The sequence below is a fragment of the Sturnira hondurensis genome, unplaced genomic scaffold (genome assembly GCF_014824575.4).
Source record: "Sturnira hondurensis isolate 20B ecotype Veracruz unplaced genomic scaffold, ASM1482457v3 Scaffold0004257, whole genome shotgun sequence".
In the NCBI taxonomy this organism is placed as follows: Eukaryota; Metazoa; Chordata; class Mammalia; order Chiroptera; family Phyllostomidae; genus Sturnira; species Sturnira hondurensis.
The window spans coordinates 4,355,996-4,371,127 of record NW_028076888.1 but is presented as its reverse complement, the minus strand read 5'-3'; the positions used below and the strand labels follow the sequence as shown (position 1 = coordinate 4,371,127).

General features: G+C 54.6%; 1 protein-coding gene across 1 annotated transcript; it reads left to right on the top strand.

The window, feature by feature from the left end:
* The first annotated feature begins 3,094 nt into the window (after positions 1-3,094).
* On the top strand, positions 3,095-9,845 carry MIIP (migration and invasion inhibitory protein). The gene is made up of 10 exons (XM_037045205.1): positions 3,095-3,145; positions 4,472-4,678; positions 4,898-5,215; positions 5,637-5,721; positions 6,969-7,077; positions 7,155-7,207; positions 7,870-7,999; positions 8,146-8,242; positions 9,147-9,278; positions 9,521-9,845. Exons 2-10 carry the CDS (start codon positions 4,568-4,570, stop codon positions 9,569-9,571), a joined length of 1,086 nt encoding a protein of 361 aa, XP_036901100.1. The 5' UTR covers positions 3,095-3,145; positions 4,472-4,567; the 3' UTR covers positions 9,572-9,845.
* Positions 9,846-15,132: the final 5,287 nt, after the last annotated feature.

Below are 15,132 nucleotides of genomic sequence, written 5' to 3'. Positions count from 1 at the left end.
TTCCTGTCCCCATGCACCTGAACCTCCAACCTGGCAGTACTGATGTTTGCAGGGACAGGAGACAAATTCCATGAGTGGGTCACTGGCAGTAACGGAGGGGGGCCTTCCACCTCCGCTTCCCGTACCCACGTATTTTAGCTGGTTGGGGACACAGCCGCATACCTTGGCTTCGTGAAGGACGGAGTTGCAGGGGCTAGTTCCAGAGCTAAGCCTTTCAGGCTATGCCACTCAGGTGCTGGGGTTTTTGGTAAGATCAGTAGATCCTTTAGTGAGGCACCCCTTGTCCCCAGATGGGTGCCTTGGTGTGAGGCAGTGTGTAGTCACCATGTTGCTGTATCAGGTGATCTAAAGCCCTCAGACAGAGGTGCACTTCACCCCCATCATCATGGCTCCTTCTGTCCTCGGGCCCATTGTCACTGCACTAGGGTGGCTGAGGAGAGGCTGCCTGACATCTACCAGCCAAGTCATCCAGCCGGCTGGTTGTTGACCACCTCCCCTGGATTTGAAACACAAGACACCAAAGTTTAATCCTCTGTGCCCCCTCCCATCGGTTCTCCTGGGTTCATCTTCCTTCCTTTCCCCCCTTTCTCCCAGGCCCCAGTCTTCCAACCTTTTTCTCCTGGGGTCCTGAGCGCCACCCAAGTCATTGGCCACCACTCAGGAGACTATGTATCTGTTCCTCAGACCGCCCATCCTTCATCATGAATGGCTGACTGATTGTACAGCTCACAGCTCTGTTCCTGGGAGGATTAACCTTGCCCTTCGGGGCCACTCCTGAGAGGGTGTCATGGTAAGAGTGGCAGCTGTCCCTTTCTAGCCAGTGCAAACGTACTCCAGGTTCTTGTCTACCTGTCTCACGTTTTTTAACAGCTTCATTGAAGCACAACTTATATAAACTAAACCGCACATTTAAAGTGCACAATGTACAATTCACTGACTGTGGAACCTGTATGAAACTGAGAAACCATCACAGATTCATATCCCTTTGTCATCTCTCCAATCCCATCTTTCTTTTTTGGGAGGAAGTTTTATGTATTTATTTGTAGAAAGCGGGGAGGGGAAGGAGAAAGAGAGGAAGAGAAACATCAATATGTAGTTGGCTCTCCCATGCTCCCACTAGGAACCTGGCCTGTAACCCAGGCATGTGCCCTGACTGGGAATCGAACTGGTGACCCTTTGGTTCATAGCCTGTGCTCAATCCACTGAGCTACACCAGCCAGGGCCCATCTGATCTTTCTATCGCTATAGATTATTACACTTTCTAAAGTCTTATATAGATGAACACATATACTATGTACGCTTTTCCACCTGGCACAATTATTTTGAGGTGCATCCAAATTGTTGTACCAATAGTGTGTATCATTTTCATTGCTGAGTATTATCCATTGTGTGGATATACCACAGTCTGTTTATTCACCTCTTGACAGGTATTTGCATTTACAATGCAGCAGCTATGGACATTCGTTTGCAAGTCTCTGTGTGGACAAATTTTCCCCAGATAAACACCTAGGAGTAGGACAACTGGATCACACAGTGGGTGTATGTTTAACTCTTAAAAAAAAAAGCTTTATTGTTGTAATTTACATACCATAAGATTCACTCATTTCTAATGTACGATACAATCATTTTAGCAAGTTACAAAGTTGTGCAGCCATCACCACAATTCAATTTTAGAACAAATTTTGGGGGTGTCATCACCCCGAAATGATCCCTCCTGCCTATTTGCAGTGACTTCCTGTTCCCACCACAGGCCCTGGGAATCATTAATGTATTTCTGTCTCTATACATTGGCCTTTTCTGGATATTTCATATAAATGGAATCATGCAATCTGAGGTCTTTGTGTCTGGCTTCTTTCACTTAGCGCGATGTTTATGAGCCTCACCTGTGTGGTGGCGCAGGCCAGAGCTTTGTTCCTTGTTATTGATGGTTTCCACTGTTGGACATACCACATTTAGTTAATCCATTTAGGAGTTGATAAACACTTGAACTGTTTCTATTTTTTGTGAGTGACTGCTGTGAATAATGCCGCCAGGGACATTCACATGCGAGTCTTCCTGTGGACACATTTTCACTTCTCTTGGGTAGATGCCTAGGACTGAATTACCAGGTCGTATGGTTGATTTATATTGAACTTCTTAAGGTACTGCCAATCTGTTGTTCCAAAGTTGGTGTGCAGATGGTGTGGGCTCCTCCTTCCCCCTTTATCGCCAACACCTGGTATAGCGTCTTTAAATTTTCATACCACAATTTTAGACATATAGTAATGATATCTCATGGTTGTTTTAGTTTACATTTGCCAAATGCTGGGACATCTCCCTCAGGGAAAAGATTGTGGCACTCCGACTTCCAAACACTAAGAAAAAGGGACAATGCTTGGTGGTTTTTTCTGCATCTATTGAGATGGCTTTTTCTTTGTTAATTTGGGAATTATACTGGTTGATTTAAAAATGTTCCGGGCAAGTCCCTTCTCTCATGGCCTTGGTTTTTTGTTTTGTTTTGTTTCTGTAAAACGGGATAGTAAAATCACACCTCAAAGCACATTTATGAGGCCGGCATGCACTGGCATAGGGAAGATATCTGGCGCATAGTAGGCACTCCATATAAATTTATTCGTATTTTACAGCCTGTATTCACATCTTACCCTGCCTCTCCTTCAAGATATGAACTCCTCTTAATTTTAACCTGCCTCCCAGTGCCCTAGTACAGTGTCTCTTGGCACAAAGTAGGAACAATAAGTATTTGAAAGTAAGAAAGAATGGGGCGCCAGTCACCGCCTACTCTGCTCGCCCATGTTACCCAGCCGCTGCAACCCACTGCTCAGGAACAGCATCAAGTATAGACCCTGAAACTGCCTTCTCCAAACCAGGCTTGGCTCCCGACTCCGCCCTGACCAATCAGAGCCCGCCTCTTTCCGCTTGACCTAGGAAGTTGACCAATCAGCTGTTGAATAACGCTGTCAGTTCCGCCCCAATGTTGAAACTGCCGCGTCTGAACGCAGAGCAACGTTTCAAGCGCCTCTCCTCATCTGACCAATCAGGGGAGCCAGATTGGGCCCCGCCCCGTCCGGCGTCACGTCTGGTGGACCAGAGGCAAATCCTGATTATAACCGGCGGCGGCCGGGCGCGGGTTGGGAACTTCTGTGCTGTAAGTTGTAGTGTGGCGGGTGGTCAGGGGTTTGGCGGGAGACCCCGCGTGTGTCCCCGCGTAGGGTTCGGGGGCTGCGATGGGAAAGATGGATTTTTCTCCAGGTGCTGAGTGTACTGAGTCTCCCTTTCTCCGCGGTCCCGCCCCCGTCGGCCTGCCTGTTGTGCTTTTTCTGCCCCAGGCTCTCTTTCGCACGTCGCCTTCCCGTTGCGTTTCCGCAGCTTTTGGCTTTCCAGAGCTGGGCCGGGCCGGGGGAGGGCCGCGCAGGCCGTTCTCTTTAACCCCGTGGGGAAACGGAGAGCCCTAGAGTCTCCGGAGGGAGGGTCTGGCTGTTTGGCCCGCTTGTCTACAACAGCGCCCTGCCTCGAGTCGTACTGACTTCTCTCCTCCCTCCTTCCGCGAGGGGTGGGGTGTCCAGTGGACGTCCGGCTTCTTTCTGCTCTGGATCCTGCAGCCAGGCGCTGAGGAGCCCCTCACCCCCGGTGTGGGCGGTCCACACGTGTGGAGTGTGGGTGGGAAGGCAGGGGCAAGGTTTCCGAGAGTGGACCCGGGGTTCAAAAGGGAGAGTGAGGGTTGAGGGAGACTGCGTTCGGGGGAGTCTGGGCTTGGGGATCCGAGGGAAGTGGGAAGCCCGCCCCCTAACCTGCAGAAATTCCTTCCAGGGACATCTGTGGACCCTCGAGCCTGGATCCTTGGGGGTGCGTGGGCAAAGACTGGGAGTGGGAAGAGGCAGCTTTCCAGGGAAAGCCTGTAGTGACCATGGACCCTGAAGCTAGATATGGGTTCAAATCCTGGCTTTGCCACTTAACTGGCTGTGTGACTTGGAGCAAGTTTCTTAACTTCTCTGAACTTTGGTTTATTTGTAAAAAGAAAGGGAAGCAGGAAGGGTGGGCAGGAGAGAGAGAGGAAAGAGTCCCTTCGGAAAACCTGGTTTGCATTAGACTCACAAGTTATAATACTTCACATTTCTAGAATTGCCCTAATTGCTTTCTGTAAGTTAAACTGGTCTAATTTCTTAGTTTAGGGGAACTGCTGTCTTGGCACACACGACGCACACCCTGGCCAGGCTGGTAGTAATAGACACGTGCTGCATGCTCACTGTGTGCCAGGAACTGTACCGAGATTTAACACACATGTGCTTGTTTAATGCTTACGAGGTAGATATTGTTATCATCTCTGTTTGGCAGATAAGGAAACTGAGGCAAGGAGAGTTAACTAACTTGTTGAGGCTGCTCAGGGAGTATCAGAGTTGGCGGGATTCGAACCCAGGCCTCTGGCTCCACAGGGCAGCCTCCTGAGCCCAGTGTCATGCTGTTTTGACTTCAGGTAGCAGAGGTGGGCCTGGAACTCAGCCCTGGGGGCACCTGACAGCCCAGGAGTCAGCAGCATCTGCTGTGGGGAGCCAGACCATACGTCCTTGGAATGGAGACCAAGGACCTGGCGCAGCTGCGGCAGCTCAACCTGGAACTCCTGAGGCAGCTGTGGATCGGGCAGGATGCCATACAACGGTCTGTGGCCCAGGCAGCCGCAGAGGTGGGTGCCCGCCTTGGGAGCTCCCAGGGGACAAGGGGGCTGCTAACCCTCCAGCCAGAATCCAGGTTTTCAGGTCAGCTTGCGTAACATGCCCATTTATTGCTGATGGGAAAATAGGTCCAGTGAGGGAGGGGGTGCAGAGGCTGGAGCTCAGGCATGAGGACCCGGGCCTTTATGCCTCATGTGTACCAGCTGGGTGACCTGGTCTCTCTGTTCTAGTCAAGCCAGGGCTCCAGCAGCAGCTACAACTCAAAGGTGCCGTTGTCCCAAGAGAAATTCTCAATGGCCCCAAGAGCCTCCTGCCCACGGGATGCCAGCCAACGTGACCCCTGCGATATGTCCTTTCCTGGCGGGGCCAGCTCGGGGATGACCTCTCTCCCACCTCCTAAATGCCAACATCAGGAGTCCCTGAGCCCACTGAGGCCCTGCTCGGCACCGTTGGGGACCACCTCGGACTCCAGTGGCCCAGAGTGTTCAGCAGAGCTGGAGGCTCCGGCCTCACAGTCCATCTTGGATCAGCAAAGCAAACTGCCCAAGGTAACTCGGGAGAGCAGGGCGTCTGTTGATGGGTGCTCCTTCGAACTTCAGTTCCCCTGTCTAACAGACCACCCATGGGCAGCCTCTCTTACAAGGTGAGAGGATGTCCTGGCGGTGCTGTGGGGTGTGTCCAGCTCCACCCGAGAGCTGGGAAAGCGGCGGTCTGTCTCAGACCGCACTTGGGGAAGAAGGCGATGAGCCCCAATATACAGATGGGAAGGCCAAGGCTCAGGGGCCACGCTTACCCAAAGTCACGTATGAGGTCGGGTGGAAAGCTTTGTCTTTCAGTTCCCAACCCTTAGCTGAGCCCTGGGGCCCATGTTAGTGTGTGAGTTAAGACATGGCCCTTCTCCTTCCCCCAAGCTGGGGCCTCGTTTGGGCTGGGCCCCCTGGCCTGAGCCTTCCTTCCTCACCTCATCAGCCAAGAGTGACCTTCAACAAGGAGTCTCCAGTGCCCGAGAAGAGCTGGCGCCTCAGACCCTACCTAGGCTACGACTGGATTGCAGGTGCGGCCCGCCCCATGTGCACACCTGGCCCTCGAGTGGCGGGTGGAAGCCTCAGGAAGCCCCATACCTTCCTGAGCCCGCACCTGCTGTGCTGCGGTGTGTGTCAGCTTGCCCGCCCTCCTGGCTGAGCACCTTCTGCACCTGTCTCCTCTGTCGGCGCCCGGCTCGGTGACAGGCACAGAGACGGTCCTCAGCGAGTGCTCGTCTGGCTCCCGTTTCTAACTCTGGCTGACCCTGCTCCTCTGACCCCAGACTTGTGTATCTAGCTGTCTTCTCAGTGTGGCACAGTAGGGGTCTTAGATTACTTTCATGTCCAAAGTCAAGGTCCTGATTTTCTTCCCACCTGTGGTCTCTCTTTATAAATGGCATCTCTAGGCACCCAATAATTGGTCAAAACATAACTTCGAGGTCTGCCTCAATTCCATCTCTCGTTTTTACATACTGCTCTTCCAGTCCATTAGCACAGCCTGCCAGCCCTGCCTTCCACACACTTCTGGCGTCCGACTGCTTCTCTCCCAGGTGCCAGTATAGTCACCTCCTAACTGGTGCCTCTGCCTCTCTCACCTTATAGAAGTCCTCCAGCGGGGGACTTCTATAAAAATACATGGCTGATCTGAATGCATCACTCCTTGTCCCCAAGCCCTCCGCTGGCTTCTCAGTCTCATCTCCTCCCCTCCCATCTCTCACTCCCCTCCAGCCACTTACACCTCTTGGCTGTTCCTCAAATACACTTCTGCCCCAGGGCCTTTGCACTTGCTCTGCCTTCTACCTGGGATGTCTGCATGGCTACCTCCCTCCTTTCAGGCCTCTGCCCAGGGCTTGCCCCCTCAGACAGGCTTCCCCAGTGCCCTTATGCTACCAAGCTGGGTTCCCTGGCTCTGTTCTCTTACATCCTGGGAGGTGTCATCATTGAGTGTTGTGTCACCCATTTCCTTGGTGATCTGTTTGTGGCCACCATATTAGTACATAAGCCTCACGAGCACAGGGGCTTTGTCTAGTTCACAGCTCTTTCCCCAGCACCATTTGGCCTATTGCAAGGGCTCTGCAAACATTTTTGCCCAGACAATCAGACATGTGTCAAGGTAGATGGACCCTGAAACAAAACCAGCAGTGTCAGGGAGCGGAGGGTCCCTCTCAGGTTTATGAGGCCTGGTGGGGGCACAGCAGGTGATGAGTGCCAGCACTGAGAGTCTTGTCAGCCTCGGCCCCTGGCCGCACAGCAGTTCCCTGTGCTTTGCCCACGTCAGGGACTCTGGACAACAGCTCGCCCATCAGCGGTGAGCCCGAGGACTTCTTCTCGAGGCTGCAGGAGTTCAGAGAAGCCAACAAGAAGGAGTGCATTCACAGTGACCCCGAGTGAGTAGGGGCTGGCGGGCAGTGGCTGGTGGCTTAGGGGCTCTGTCACCAGCCAGCTCATGGCTCTTGCTGTGCAGTGTGGAGCTCCTGGGCCTGTGGGAGAGCGCTATTGCCGAGGAAGACCATGAATGTGAGCATAGACCCTTGCTGAGGTCGCTGGGGCCTGGGGAGGCAGCTGGGGTGCTGGGGAGGAAGGGATTAGGGTCGGCCCTGAGTCATCCCACCTCCCCAAGCCCCACAGCCTTCGTTTCCTTCCCAGCCGCCTCATTTCCCATGTGCCCCCTATTCCCACACCTTTTTCTCTGTACATGTGTGGTCTGTGGGGGTGGGGGTCCCAGCTTAGTCACATGAGCACACAAGTCTGTACTGTAGGCATGCGTGTGCATGTACTGTGTACGTGCAGCTGTGTATAAGCGGTGTTTGTGTGAATGTATGTGTGTGTGTGCCCTGTGCCAGTGTGATTACAAATATAGGCACATGACTATGTGTCCACGAATGTGACTGAAGCCATCCCTGCTTCGCATCTGCACACATTGCATTTCCACATACGAAGATGCTGGCTGGTGTGTGGGTGTGTGTACGTGTCATGTTTGAGTAGAAGTGCATGTTCAGTGTTTTGTATGTGAGCACAGGTCCATCTGCATGCTGTGTGTGTACATGTGTATGTGCCTGTGTGTGGTGGTGGGGGAGAGTGGAGGGCTTGGTGGGCCCATGTGATTGGGGGCAGCAAGGGGCTCTGGGACCTAAGTACCTGGGCTGAGGGGGTGCTGCTGCTTCTCGTGGGCCTCACAGGTGTGTACTGTTACCGTGTCAACCGGCGCCTGTTTCTGGTGCCTTGGGATCCCGGCACCCCCTGCCGTCTGTGCAGGATGCCACGGGACCAGCAGGGCCCTGAGACCCTGGCGGATCCAGTGCAGGTCAGGTGAGTGGCCAGAGCAGGCAGGACACCTGGCGGCAGCTGTCGGGGCAGCAGGAGCCAAGGAGGGAGTCAGCCTGGGGTCCACCAGTTTGTGGAGGGAAGGGCGGGTCTGGGGCTGTGGCCTTGCCCTGACTGCCACCCCTGCCCAGGGTGAGCATCCCAGTGTCCATCCTGGACCCCCCGCACCGGTACCACATCCACCGGCGGAAGAGCCTTGATGCCTGCGACTCACTGGCCCTGCCCAGGGTGAGCAGCCTTGTGGGGCCTGGGTGGGGATGGGGGTGGGGCTGTCCCTGTCTGGCCCAGGTCCCCAGATGGAGCCTGAGACCCAGAGAGGGGCGGCTTGAGCCAAGGCCCCACAGAGAGGCTGAGCTCAAGCAGGATGAGCACTCAAGTCTCCAGAGTTCAGGCTGGGTCGCTTCCATGACCTGTGCTGTGCATGTGCCCTGGGGAAGGGGGCATCCCACCCATTCTCTGGCATCCAGGAGAAGTGTCTGCCCATGGGTGGCATAAATTGGCCCCATTTATCAAGGTCTTGCATGCTATGAGCGCAGTCCCTGGAAGGGTCATCCAGGGGGCCCCACCACAGCTGGTGCATGCTCCGCTGCTGTCCCATTTCACAGATGAGGACGCTGAGGCAGAGGGGAGGTGACTTGTTTAAGGTCAGCCCAGTAGAAGAGCTGGGATTTGAACCCAGGTCTTTATGCTTCCATAGTGCCTCCCAAAATGTCGTTTGTGTCTCTTGGGTAGGACAGGGGTCACTGCATACCCCAGTCACTCCCAGTTGAGGCTGGGGGAGCTGGGCCTGGGAGAAGGAGAAAGGATGCCAAGGAAAATTGGTTTGCTTGTCTGTAAAATGGGCACACGATACTGTCCTCAGGTCTGTGTGGGGAGACAGAGCAGTTCAGGGGACTGGTACCCGTTGGGTGCAGGGTAGAAACCAACACACAGGAAGTGCTTCGTCAGGGTCTGCGGCCTCCCCTCCGTTCATCTCTGGTCAGGCCAAGGCCTGGGTCAGCAGGGTTAGGAAGGGGCCCCAGTGGGTAGACATACACCTCTGTCCTGGGGGAGCTTTGGTCTGCAGGGGACACCATGACGGGGGTGGAGCTGTGTCCCCATGCCAGGTGCCTGAACCCCTCGCTCTCCACAGCACTGTCTGCTGGGCTGGGACATTGTCCCTCCAAAATCCGAGAGAAGCTCAGCCCTCAAGAGCCTGGACCTCTGGTCCTGCGTGGCCTCCAAGGCCCAGCACCAGAAGCTATTGGCGGACCCTCAAAACCCGGTATGGTCTGGGGTGCTCTGGGGGGACAGATGCTGGGATGGCAGGGTCCCGGGGTGGGATTGTCTCCCCACAGAGGCCCATTCCCTTCTCCTGGCCCTGACCCAAGGCACCCTTCCAGGCTCCTGCTCTCCCCGCTGGCTGCCCTGTCCCACCCAAGCACGATGCAGAAGGAGATGAGGCTGGGACTAGGGTGACCTGCCCCCAATGTGGCCCCCTCTGACACCACCTCATTTGCCATCCAGGCCCTGCCACTGCGGGTTCCACCCCCGACTCTGATCTGGTCAGAGCCCTAGGTGCCCCGGCCTTGCACCCCCTGGCTGAAGCCCTGAGAACTGGCCGCTTGGAGGAAGACAGTGCCCCTGCTGTCGCTTCCAGCCTCTCCCTTCGGCCGGGGTGTCCACGCTGGGAGCCCTACCCACCCTCAGCTGGAGGTGGCCTTGGCCCTGCTTTCCTAGATTGGGCAGGTGGGTCTCCTTCCCAGGTTCAGAAAGGGGTACTTGGGTGGGAGGTAAGGGCATTCTGTGACATGTTTGGAAATAAAGCTCAGTGTTGTCTGCAGCTCCAGGTTCCCACATGTGCCATGTTTGTTCTGCTGACACCCACAGGGCCCAGGAGGTGCCCTGACCTCGGCCCTGTGTCCCTTCACCTGGGGAGAGACACTTCTGACAGCCTGTGCTGGTGGGATGGACCCGGTACCCTGAGCGTGGCTCTTTGTGCAGTTCCCAACGCTAGGTAGATGGCCTCCTGGGGGATGGGGCGGGGAGTTCTTCAGACAACCTGAGGTCAGGGTCAGTGTTAAAAAGCCATCAGCAAGGGGCTCGGGGGTCTCAGGCTGTCCCCTCTAGATGAGGCTGAAGTGACAGTGGGGAGGGAGCGAGTGCTCCCCTTCCTGGTCCCTGACACCGGGTCCATTCCTAGAGGGGCTCCCTTGAAGTCCCTGGGCCACCCGGCTCCTCCCTCTCGGGCCGACCCTGGAAGCTCCAGGTGAGTTGGAGGTGAGGTTGGCAGAGAGCCCAGCTCTCCCTCCTAGATTAAGCAGCAGCCGGCTTTCCCTCCATAGGTTGGAAGATAAGAAATTCCTGCTTTTTTAAGATAAAAAGGGAACTGAAGCCCAGAGAAAGCGTGTTGGTGTTCTCTGAGGTTTCTCAGTCTAGAGGGGCGGGTCTAGGGATGTGGTCTTCGTGGTTCCCACCCAGAGCGTGTGAAACCCTTTCTCTTCCCATTGAGCACAGCACGTGTGCTAGTCAGGTGAGCAAGGTTACGCCGCAGTAGGTAATGAAGCCCCAGATCCCAGTGGTTCCACGTAAAGCCTTATTTCTTGCTTGTACTAACTTTCCATCGTGGGTCACATGGGGCCTCTGGTTTTGACATTGTCTCTTGGGGACCTAGGCCAGTGGAGGCTCCACCCTGAGGGCTATTGCCTGTTGCTTCTTATGACCTGTCCGTGCGGGGCCTAAGCCCAGGGCAGCAGGGGCCACTGGCCAAGTAAGAGGCACCACAGATTCCTGCCCAAAGTCCCTCCCTCTCTCTGGGGTTTCAGCCTCAGATGCCTCAGTAGCCAGGCGGGGAAGGTGACGGAGTGGTGGGGCTCAGGGCCATCTGGTGAGCACATGTCCCCTCCAGCGGCTCTCAAGTTCAAATGCGTGTATGCTCCAGACTGCAGGTCTGTGGGCAGATTCACCAGTCGGTCATGCTTTGCTGCTTGCTTCCAGCACCTGAAGAAACAAGTCTTTTCCACATGGAATTTTTTAAAATTTGTTTTTAATTGTGTGAAATTTACTGTTTTTATATATGCATTTGAGTGGCATTAAGTGTATCCACATCGTTGTACAGTCATCACCACCAACCATCTCCAGAATTATTTTCATTTTGCAAAACTGGAACTTCAGCCCTGCCTGGTGTGGCTTGGTGGATTGAGTGATGGCCAGCAAACCAAAGGGTCACCAGTTCAATTCCCAGTTGGCACATGCCTGGGTTGTGGGCCAGGTCCCCACTGGGGCTGTGTGAAAGGCAACTGATCTATGTTTCTCTTCCTCTCTTCCTCCCTCCCTTCTCTCTAAAAGTAAATAAATAAAATCTTTAAAAAAAAACCACCCTGGAACTTCCTAGCCATCAAATGACGGCTCCCTGCTCTGCCCCCAGCCCCTGGCAGACACCGCTCTAGTTTCTGTCAATGAACTTGACTGCTCCAGGGACCTCACAGGAGTGTAGTCATACAGAGCGTATCTCTTTTTTTTGTGACTGACTTATGTCATTTAGCAGAATGTCCTCAAGGTTTATTTATGTTGTAAAGTCAGAATTTTTTTTTAAGGCTGAATAGTAAGTATTTTGGTGTATGGATCTACCACATTTTATTCATCCATCTACGACACTGGGGTGGCTTCCACCTTCTGGTCATTGGGGACGACGCTGCATGAACGTGGGTGGACACGTGTCCATCGGAGCCCCCGCTTTCGGTTCTTTGGGTTCGACAACCGGAAGTGGAGTTGCTGAATCACACAGTAATTCCGTGTCTAATCCTCTCAAGGAACCACTGTTCGGTAAGTCCTCACTTCATGTCTGAGTTAGGTGCTGCGACTTTAAATGAAGTAGAATGAAACCAGTTTTACCACAGATTGATTGATGCAGACGACAGGTAAGTTCTCATGGCATGTCGTTGACGTTATGAATGAAACGACGTCGTTCAAGGACCTGCTGACGGCACAGCAGCTGCCCCACTTGACATTCCCACCAGCGGTGCCAAGGGGTCCCAGTGTCTCCACACCCTCACCAACACTTCCGCTGGCTCCGTAATAGCCGTCTTGGTGCGGGTGGGTCTCATCGCTGTTTGGGTTTGCGTTTTCCGAGGGTTAGTGGCGTTGAGAATCTCTTCATGTGCTTCTAGGCTGTTCCTGTGTCCTCTTTGGAGAGATGTCTACTGAACGGGCCCCTTTTTGAACAGGGCCTTGTCCAGCGGGCAATTTTAAGTCAAAGAGCCTATGTAGGTGGTTTTGTTAGGCATTCTGACAAAATCAGAATTCCTAGTAAAAAAAATTGTCAGTAATCCTTTGGCCAGAGGGCGAAGAGAATCTGGAAGCCTGTCAGACAAAACAAAACTTACAGCTGAGGTTAGTTTTTAAGTTCAGCCGACACAGAACAAGATAAAAAGTGTTTCCCATAAAAGTCCAGACTCCAGTAAACAAACCACCAGGCAGCGGTGGCTTTCTGGGGAAGGACAGTTCTGAGAAGTTAGTGAGTTCCTGGCCTTGCGTTGTCGGTTCTGTGTGCAGGAAGCCACAGCCCAAGGTTTCCAGGTCTCGTCAAACCTGTGATGCCAGCAACTGAAAGACGCGTGTGTGCCACCAGGAAGGTGCGGCCACCCTGACACACAGGCGGGCGGAGGGCATGTGCTGACTTCAGAGATGTTAAAATGGGAGCGGTGCCCCAGCTGGGGCTCAGTTGGAGCCTAGTCCCATGCACCCGGAGTTTTGGGGCTCCATTTTCTGTCTGGACACATGTGAGTTTGATACCCACTCGGCCCATACAGGAGGCAACCAACCGATGTTTCTCACGTCGATATTTCTCTCTTCCTCTATCAAACCAGTGAATATGTCCTCGGGTGAGGATTAAAAAAATGTGAAAGAGTTCACATCTTAGAATTAATGAGATGTAAAAGTTCTTAAGCCTAAGACCTCTGGTCTTTTTGTACTGATTTTGGGCTCTGCGCTCCCCTGCTTGCTCCTCCTTGGGGCTGCCGGAACAGTTGGCTGGAGTGGGGACACCGCCGCCTCCCAGGGCCTTGGCGGCTGCTCTGCCCGCAAGCGCTGCAGGGAGGTGCCTCAGAGACAGGTCCCCGGCTCTGTCCTGCCCACCTCCCTCTCCAGAGCCACTTCTTTGGCTTCAGTTTGGGGACAAGGCCTGAGGCCCCAAGAGTAAAGATCACAGGCAGACAGGCCCCAGACAGAGCTTTGTGCGTCCAGCGATACTTCATTCCATCTGCCCCTGCCTGTCCCAACTGTCCATGAAGTGTCCTCACTGCTTTTCTGGGTGCCTGCAAGCTGTTCCCCTTTCTTCTGGGCCCTTCCCTCCCTCTCACTTGGGATTGTGGGGTCTCTCCTGTGCCCCACCTTCACCCCCTGCAGCTCCTACTCACCTTCCTCATCTCAGCTGATGTCTCTCCTTTCCAGAGGCTTCCCTGAGCCCCCGAGCCCTGACCCCCACCCCATAACCCCCCCACTTCCCTGCACTTCTCATCTCCGCCCTTCCGTGTTACTAAGGTACAGATTGTGAAGCCCGTCGCGTAGCGCCTCCCCCGCTAGAACTTAAGCTCCGAGACAGTGGAGATGGTGCTGGTTCTTTCCTGCTTCCCCTATTGCAGTGGCCAAGCTGCTTCAGGATTTGGCCTTGTCCCCAAGCCTGGTTTCTCCACCCACGTCGGAAAGGTGACCCACGGGATGCTCTAATTTCTCTGAACCTGAGGAGCCTCGTGGTCGGGCACACAGCCCAGGACCCCTTACATGTTTCCCCTCCTTCAGATGGCAGTGCTCTTCCTCTTTTGTCCCCTCCTGCAGGGCAGAATAAATCCCAAAGGCAAAAGGCAAGGTCTTGTGTTTGTCACTTAGAAATAAACAGGGGATCTGATTCTCTGTTGCCTGTGTCAGAACATTCAGAAATGGGGTCTGCACACGTCACCCGTTCTTCATTCACTCACCATGTGTGTAGCCAGTTCCTGCAGTGTGCCAGGCACAGTCCTAAGTGACAACAGGGACCTGTCCCCACGGAGCCCCCATGCTAGTGCTGGGACACGGGCTGGAACAAGCGAACAGGTAAACATGTCGGGGGCACTCAGTGCTGGGGAGGGGCCAGGGCAGGGCCGGGCCACTGCCCCCATCTCCCACCCACTCCCCGCTGCGTGCCTCACCATGAGGGTTCCTGCGGAAGCTTTTCTCTGGTTCTTATTAAGCCTGCTGGCTTCCCCAGCCCCCAGATCCACCCACACGGCTCCCTCTCCCTCCCACCAAACTCCTACCCAGGCCTCGGCCTCCCTGATCGCACAGACCTGAGGGTCTAACTGGGGAGCTGAGGCACCCTGAGTCCGAGGCCTGGCCTCCGCTTGTCCATTGTACCCTCTGTTCCACTCAGTGGTAAGGTCCTGGGGGCAGGGTCTGAGCCTCCCTTGTCCTCGGCTCTATCCGAGTGTAGAATGTGGCAGGGGATGGGTGTTCAGTGAAGACATTGGATAAATGATTCAGGGGATGGGCCCCCGGCTCTTGGGAAGTGAGAGGCCACACGGCCCCGGAACCTGAAGTGAGTGTCTCCCAGGGACTGGGCTCCAGTAGGCTGCACCAGCAGACTAACAGACTGCGGCTGTTACCGGTTTTCAGGACATCACGGGGATTTGGCTTCCCGGGAGGAGAGGTGGGGAGTGACGGGACAGCTGTGACATTTCCATCCTGGAAATGTCTACACCTGTCATCAGCTGTGAGCCCCAGGCCCCCGAGTGCAGGTAGGTACTGTGTGGAAAGCAACGGACACTAGCTGGCCTGCCAGAGACCCTTCCAGCTTCCCAAAGGACAGGAGCAGCTCCTGACAGTCACCGGGGGGCCGGGGGGGTGACTCTCCCTGGAGGGGTGAGTGGCCACAGCTCTGACTTCTCTGTCCTCACAGAGGTGGGCCCTGCATGGCCCAGGGAAGAAAAACAAGGTGCTTTCCGATGTGCCTGTTTCCCCAGGTGCCGTTTGCATGTAGCGTTCTGATGAGCACTGAGAGCCTGTTGGTGCAATGGAAGTCCTATTCGCTCCCAGCTCCCTGGCCCAAGTGGGGAGTGGCATCAGAAGCCTGATCTGGTTGGGGGGTGCACAGAGCATGGCTTCAA

Coding starts and splice junctions, on each gene's coding strand:
- MIIP (XM_037045205.1), top strand. CDS start 4,568: ATGGAGACCAAGGACCTGGCGCAGCTGCGGCAGCTCAACCTGGAACTC. Junction 5,216..5,636: donor AGCAAAGCAAACTGCCCAAG/GTAACTCGGGAG, acceptor TCACCTCATCAG/CCAAGAGTGACCTTCAACAA. Junction 8,000..8,145: donor GCGGATCCAGTGCAGGTCAG/GTGAGTGGCCAG, acceptor ACCCCTGCCCAG/GGTGAGCATCCCAGTGTCCA.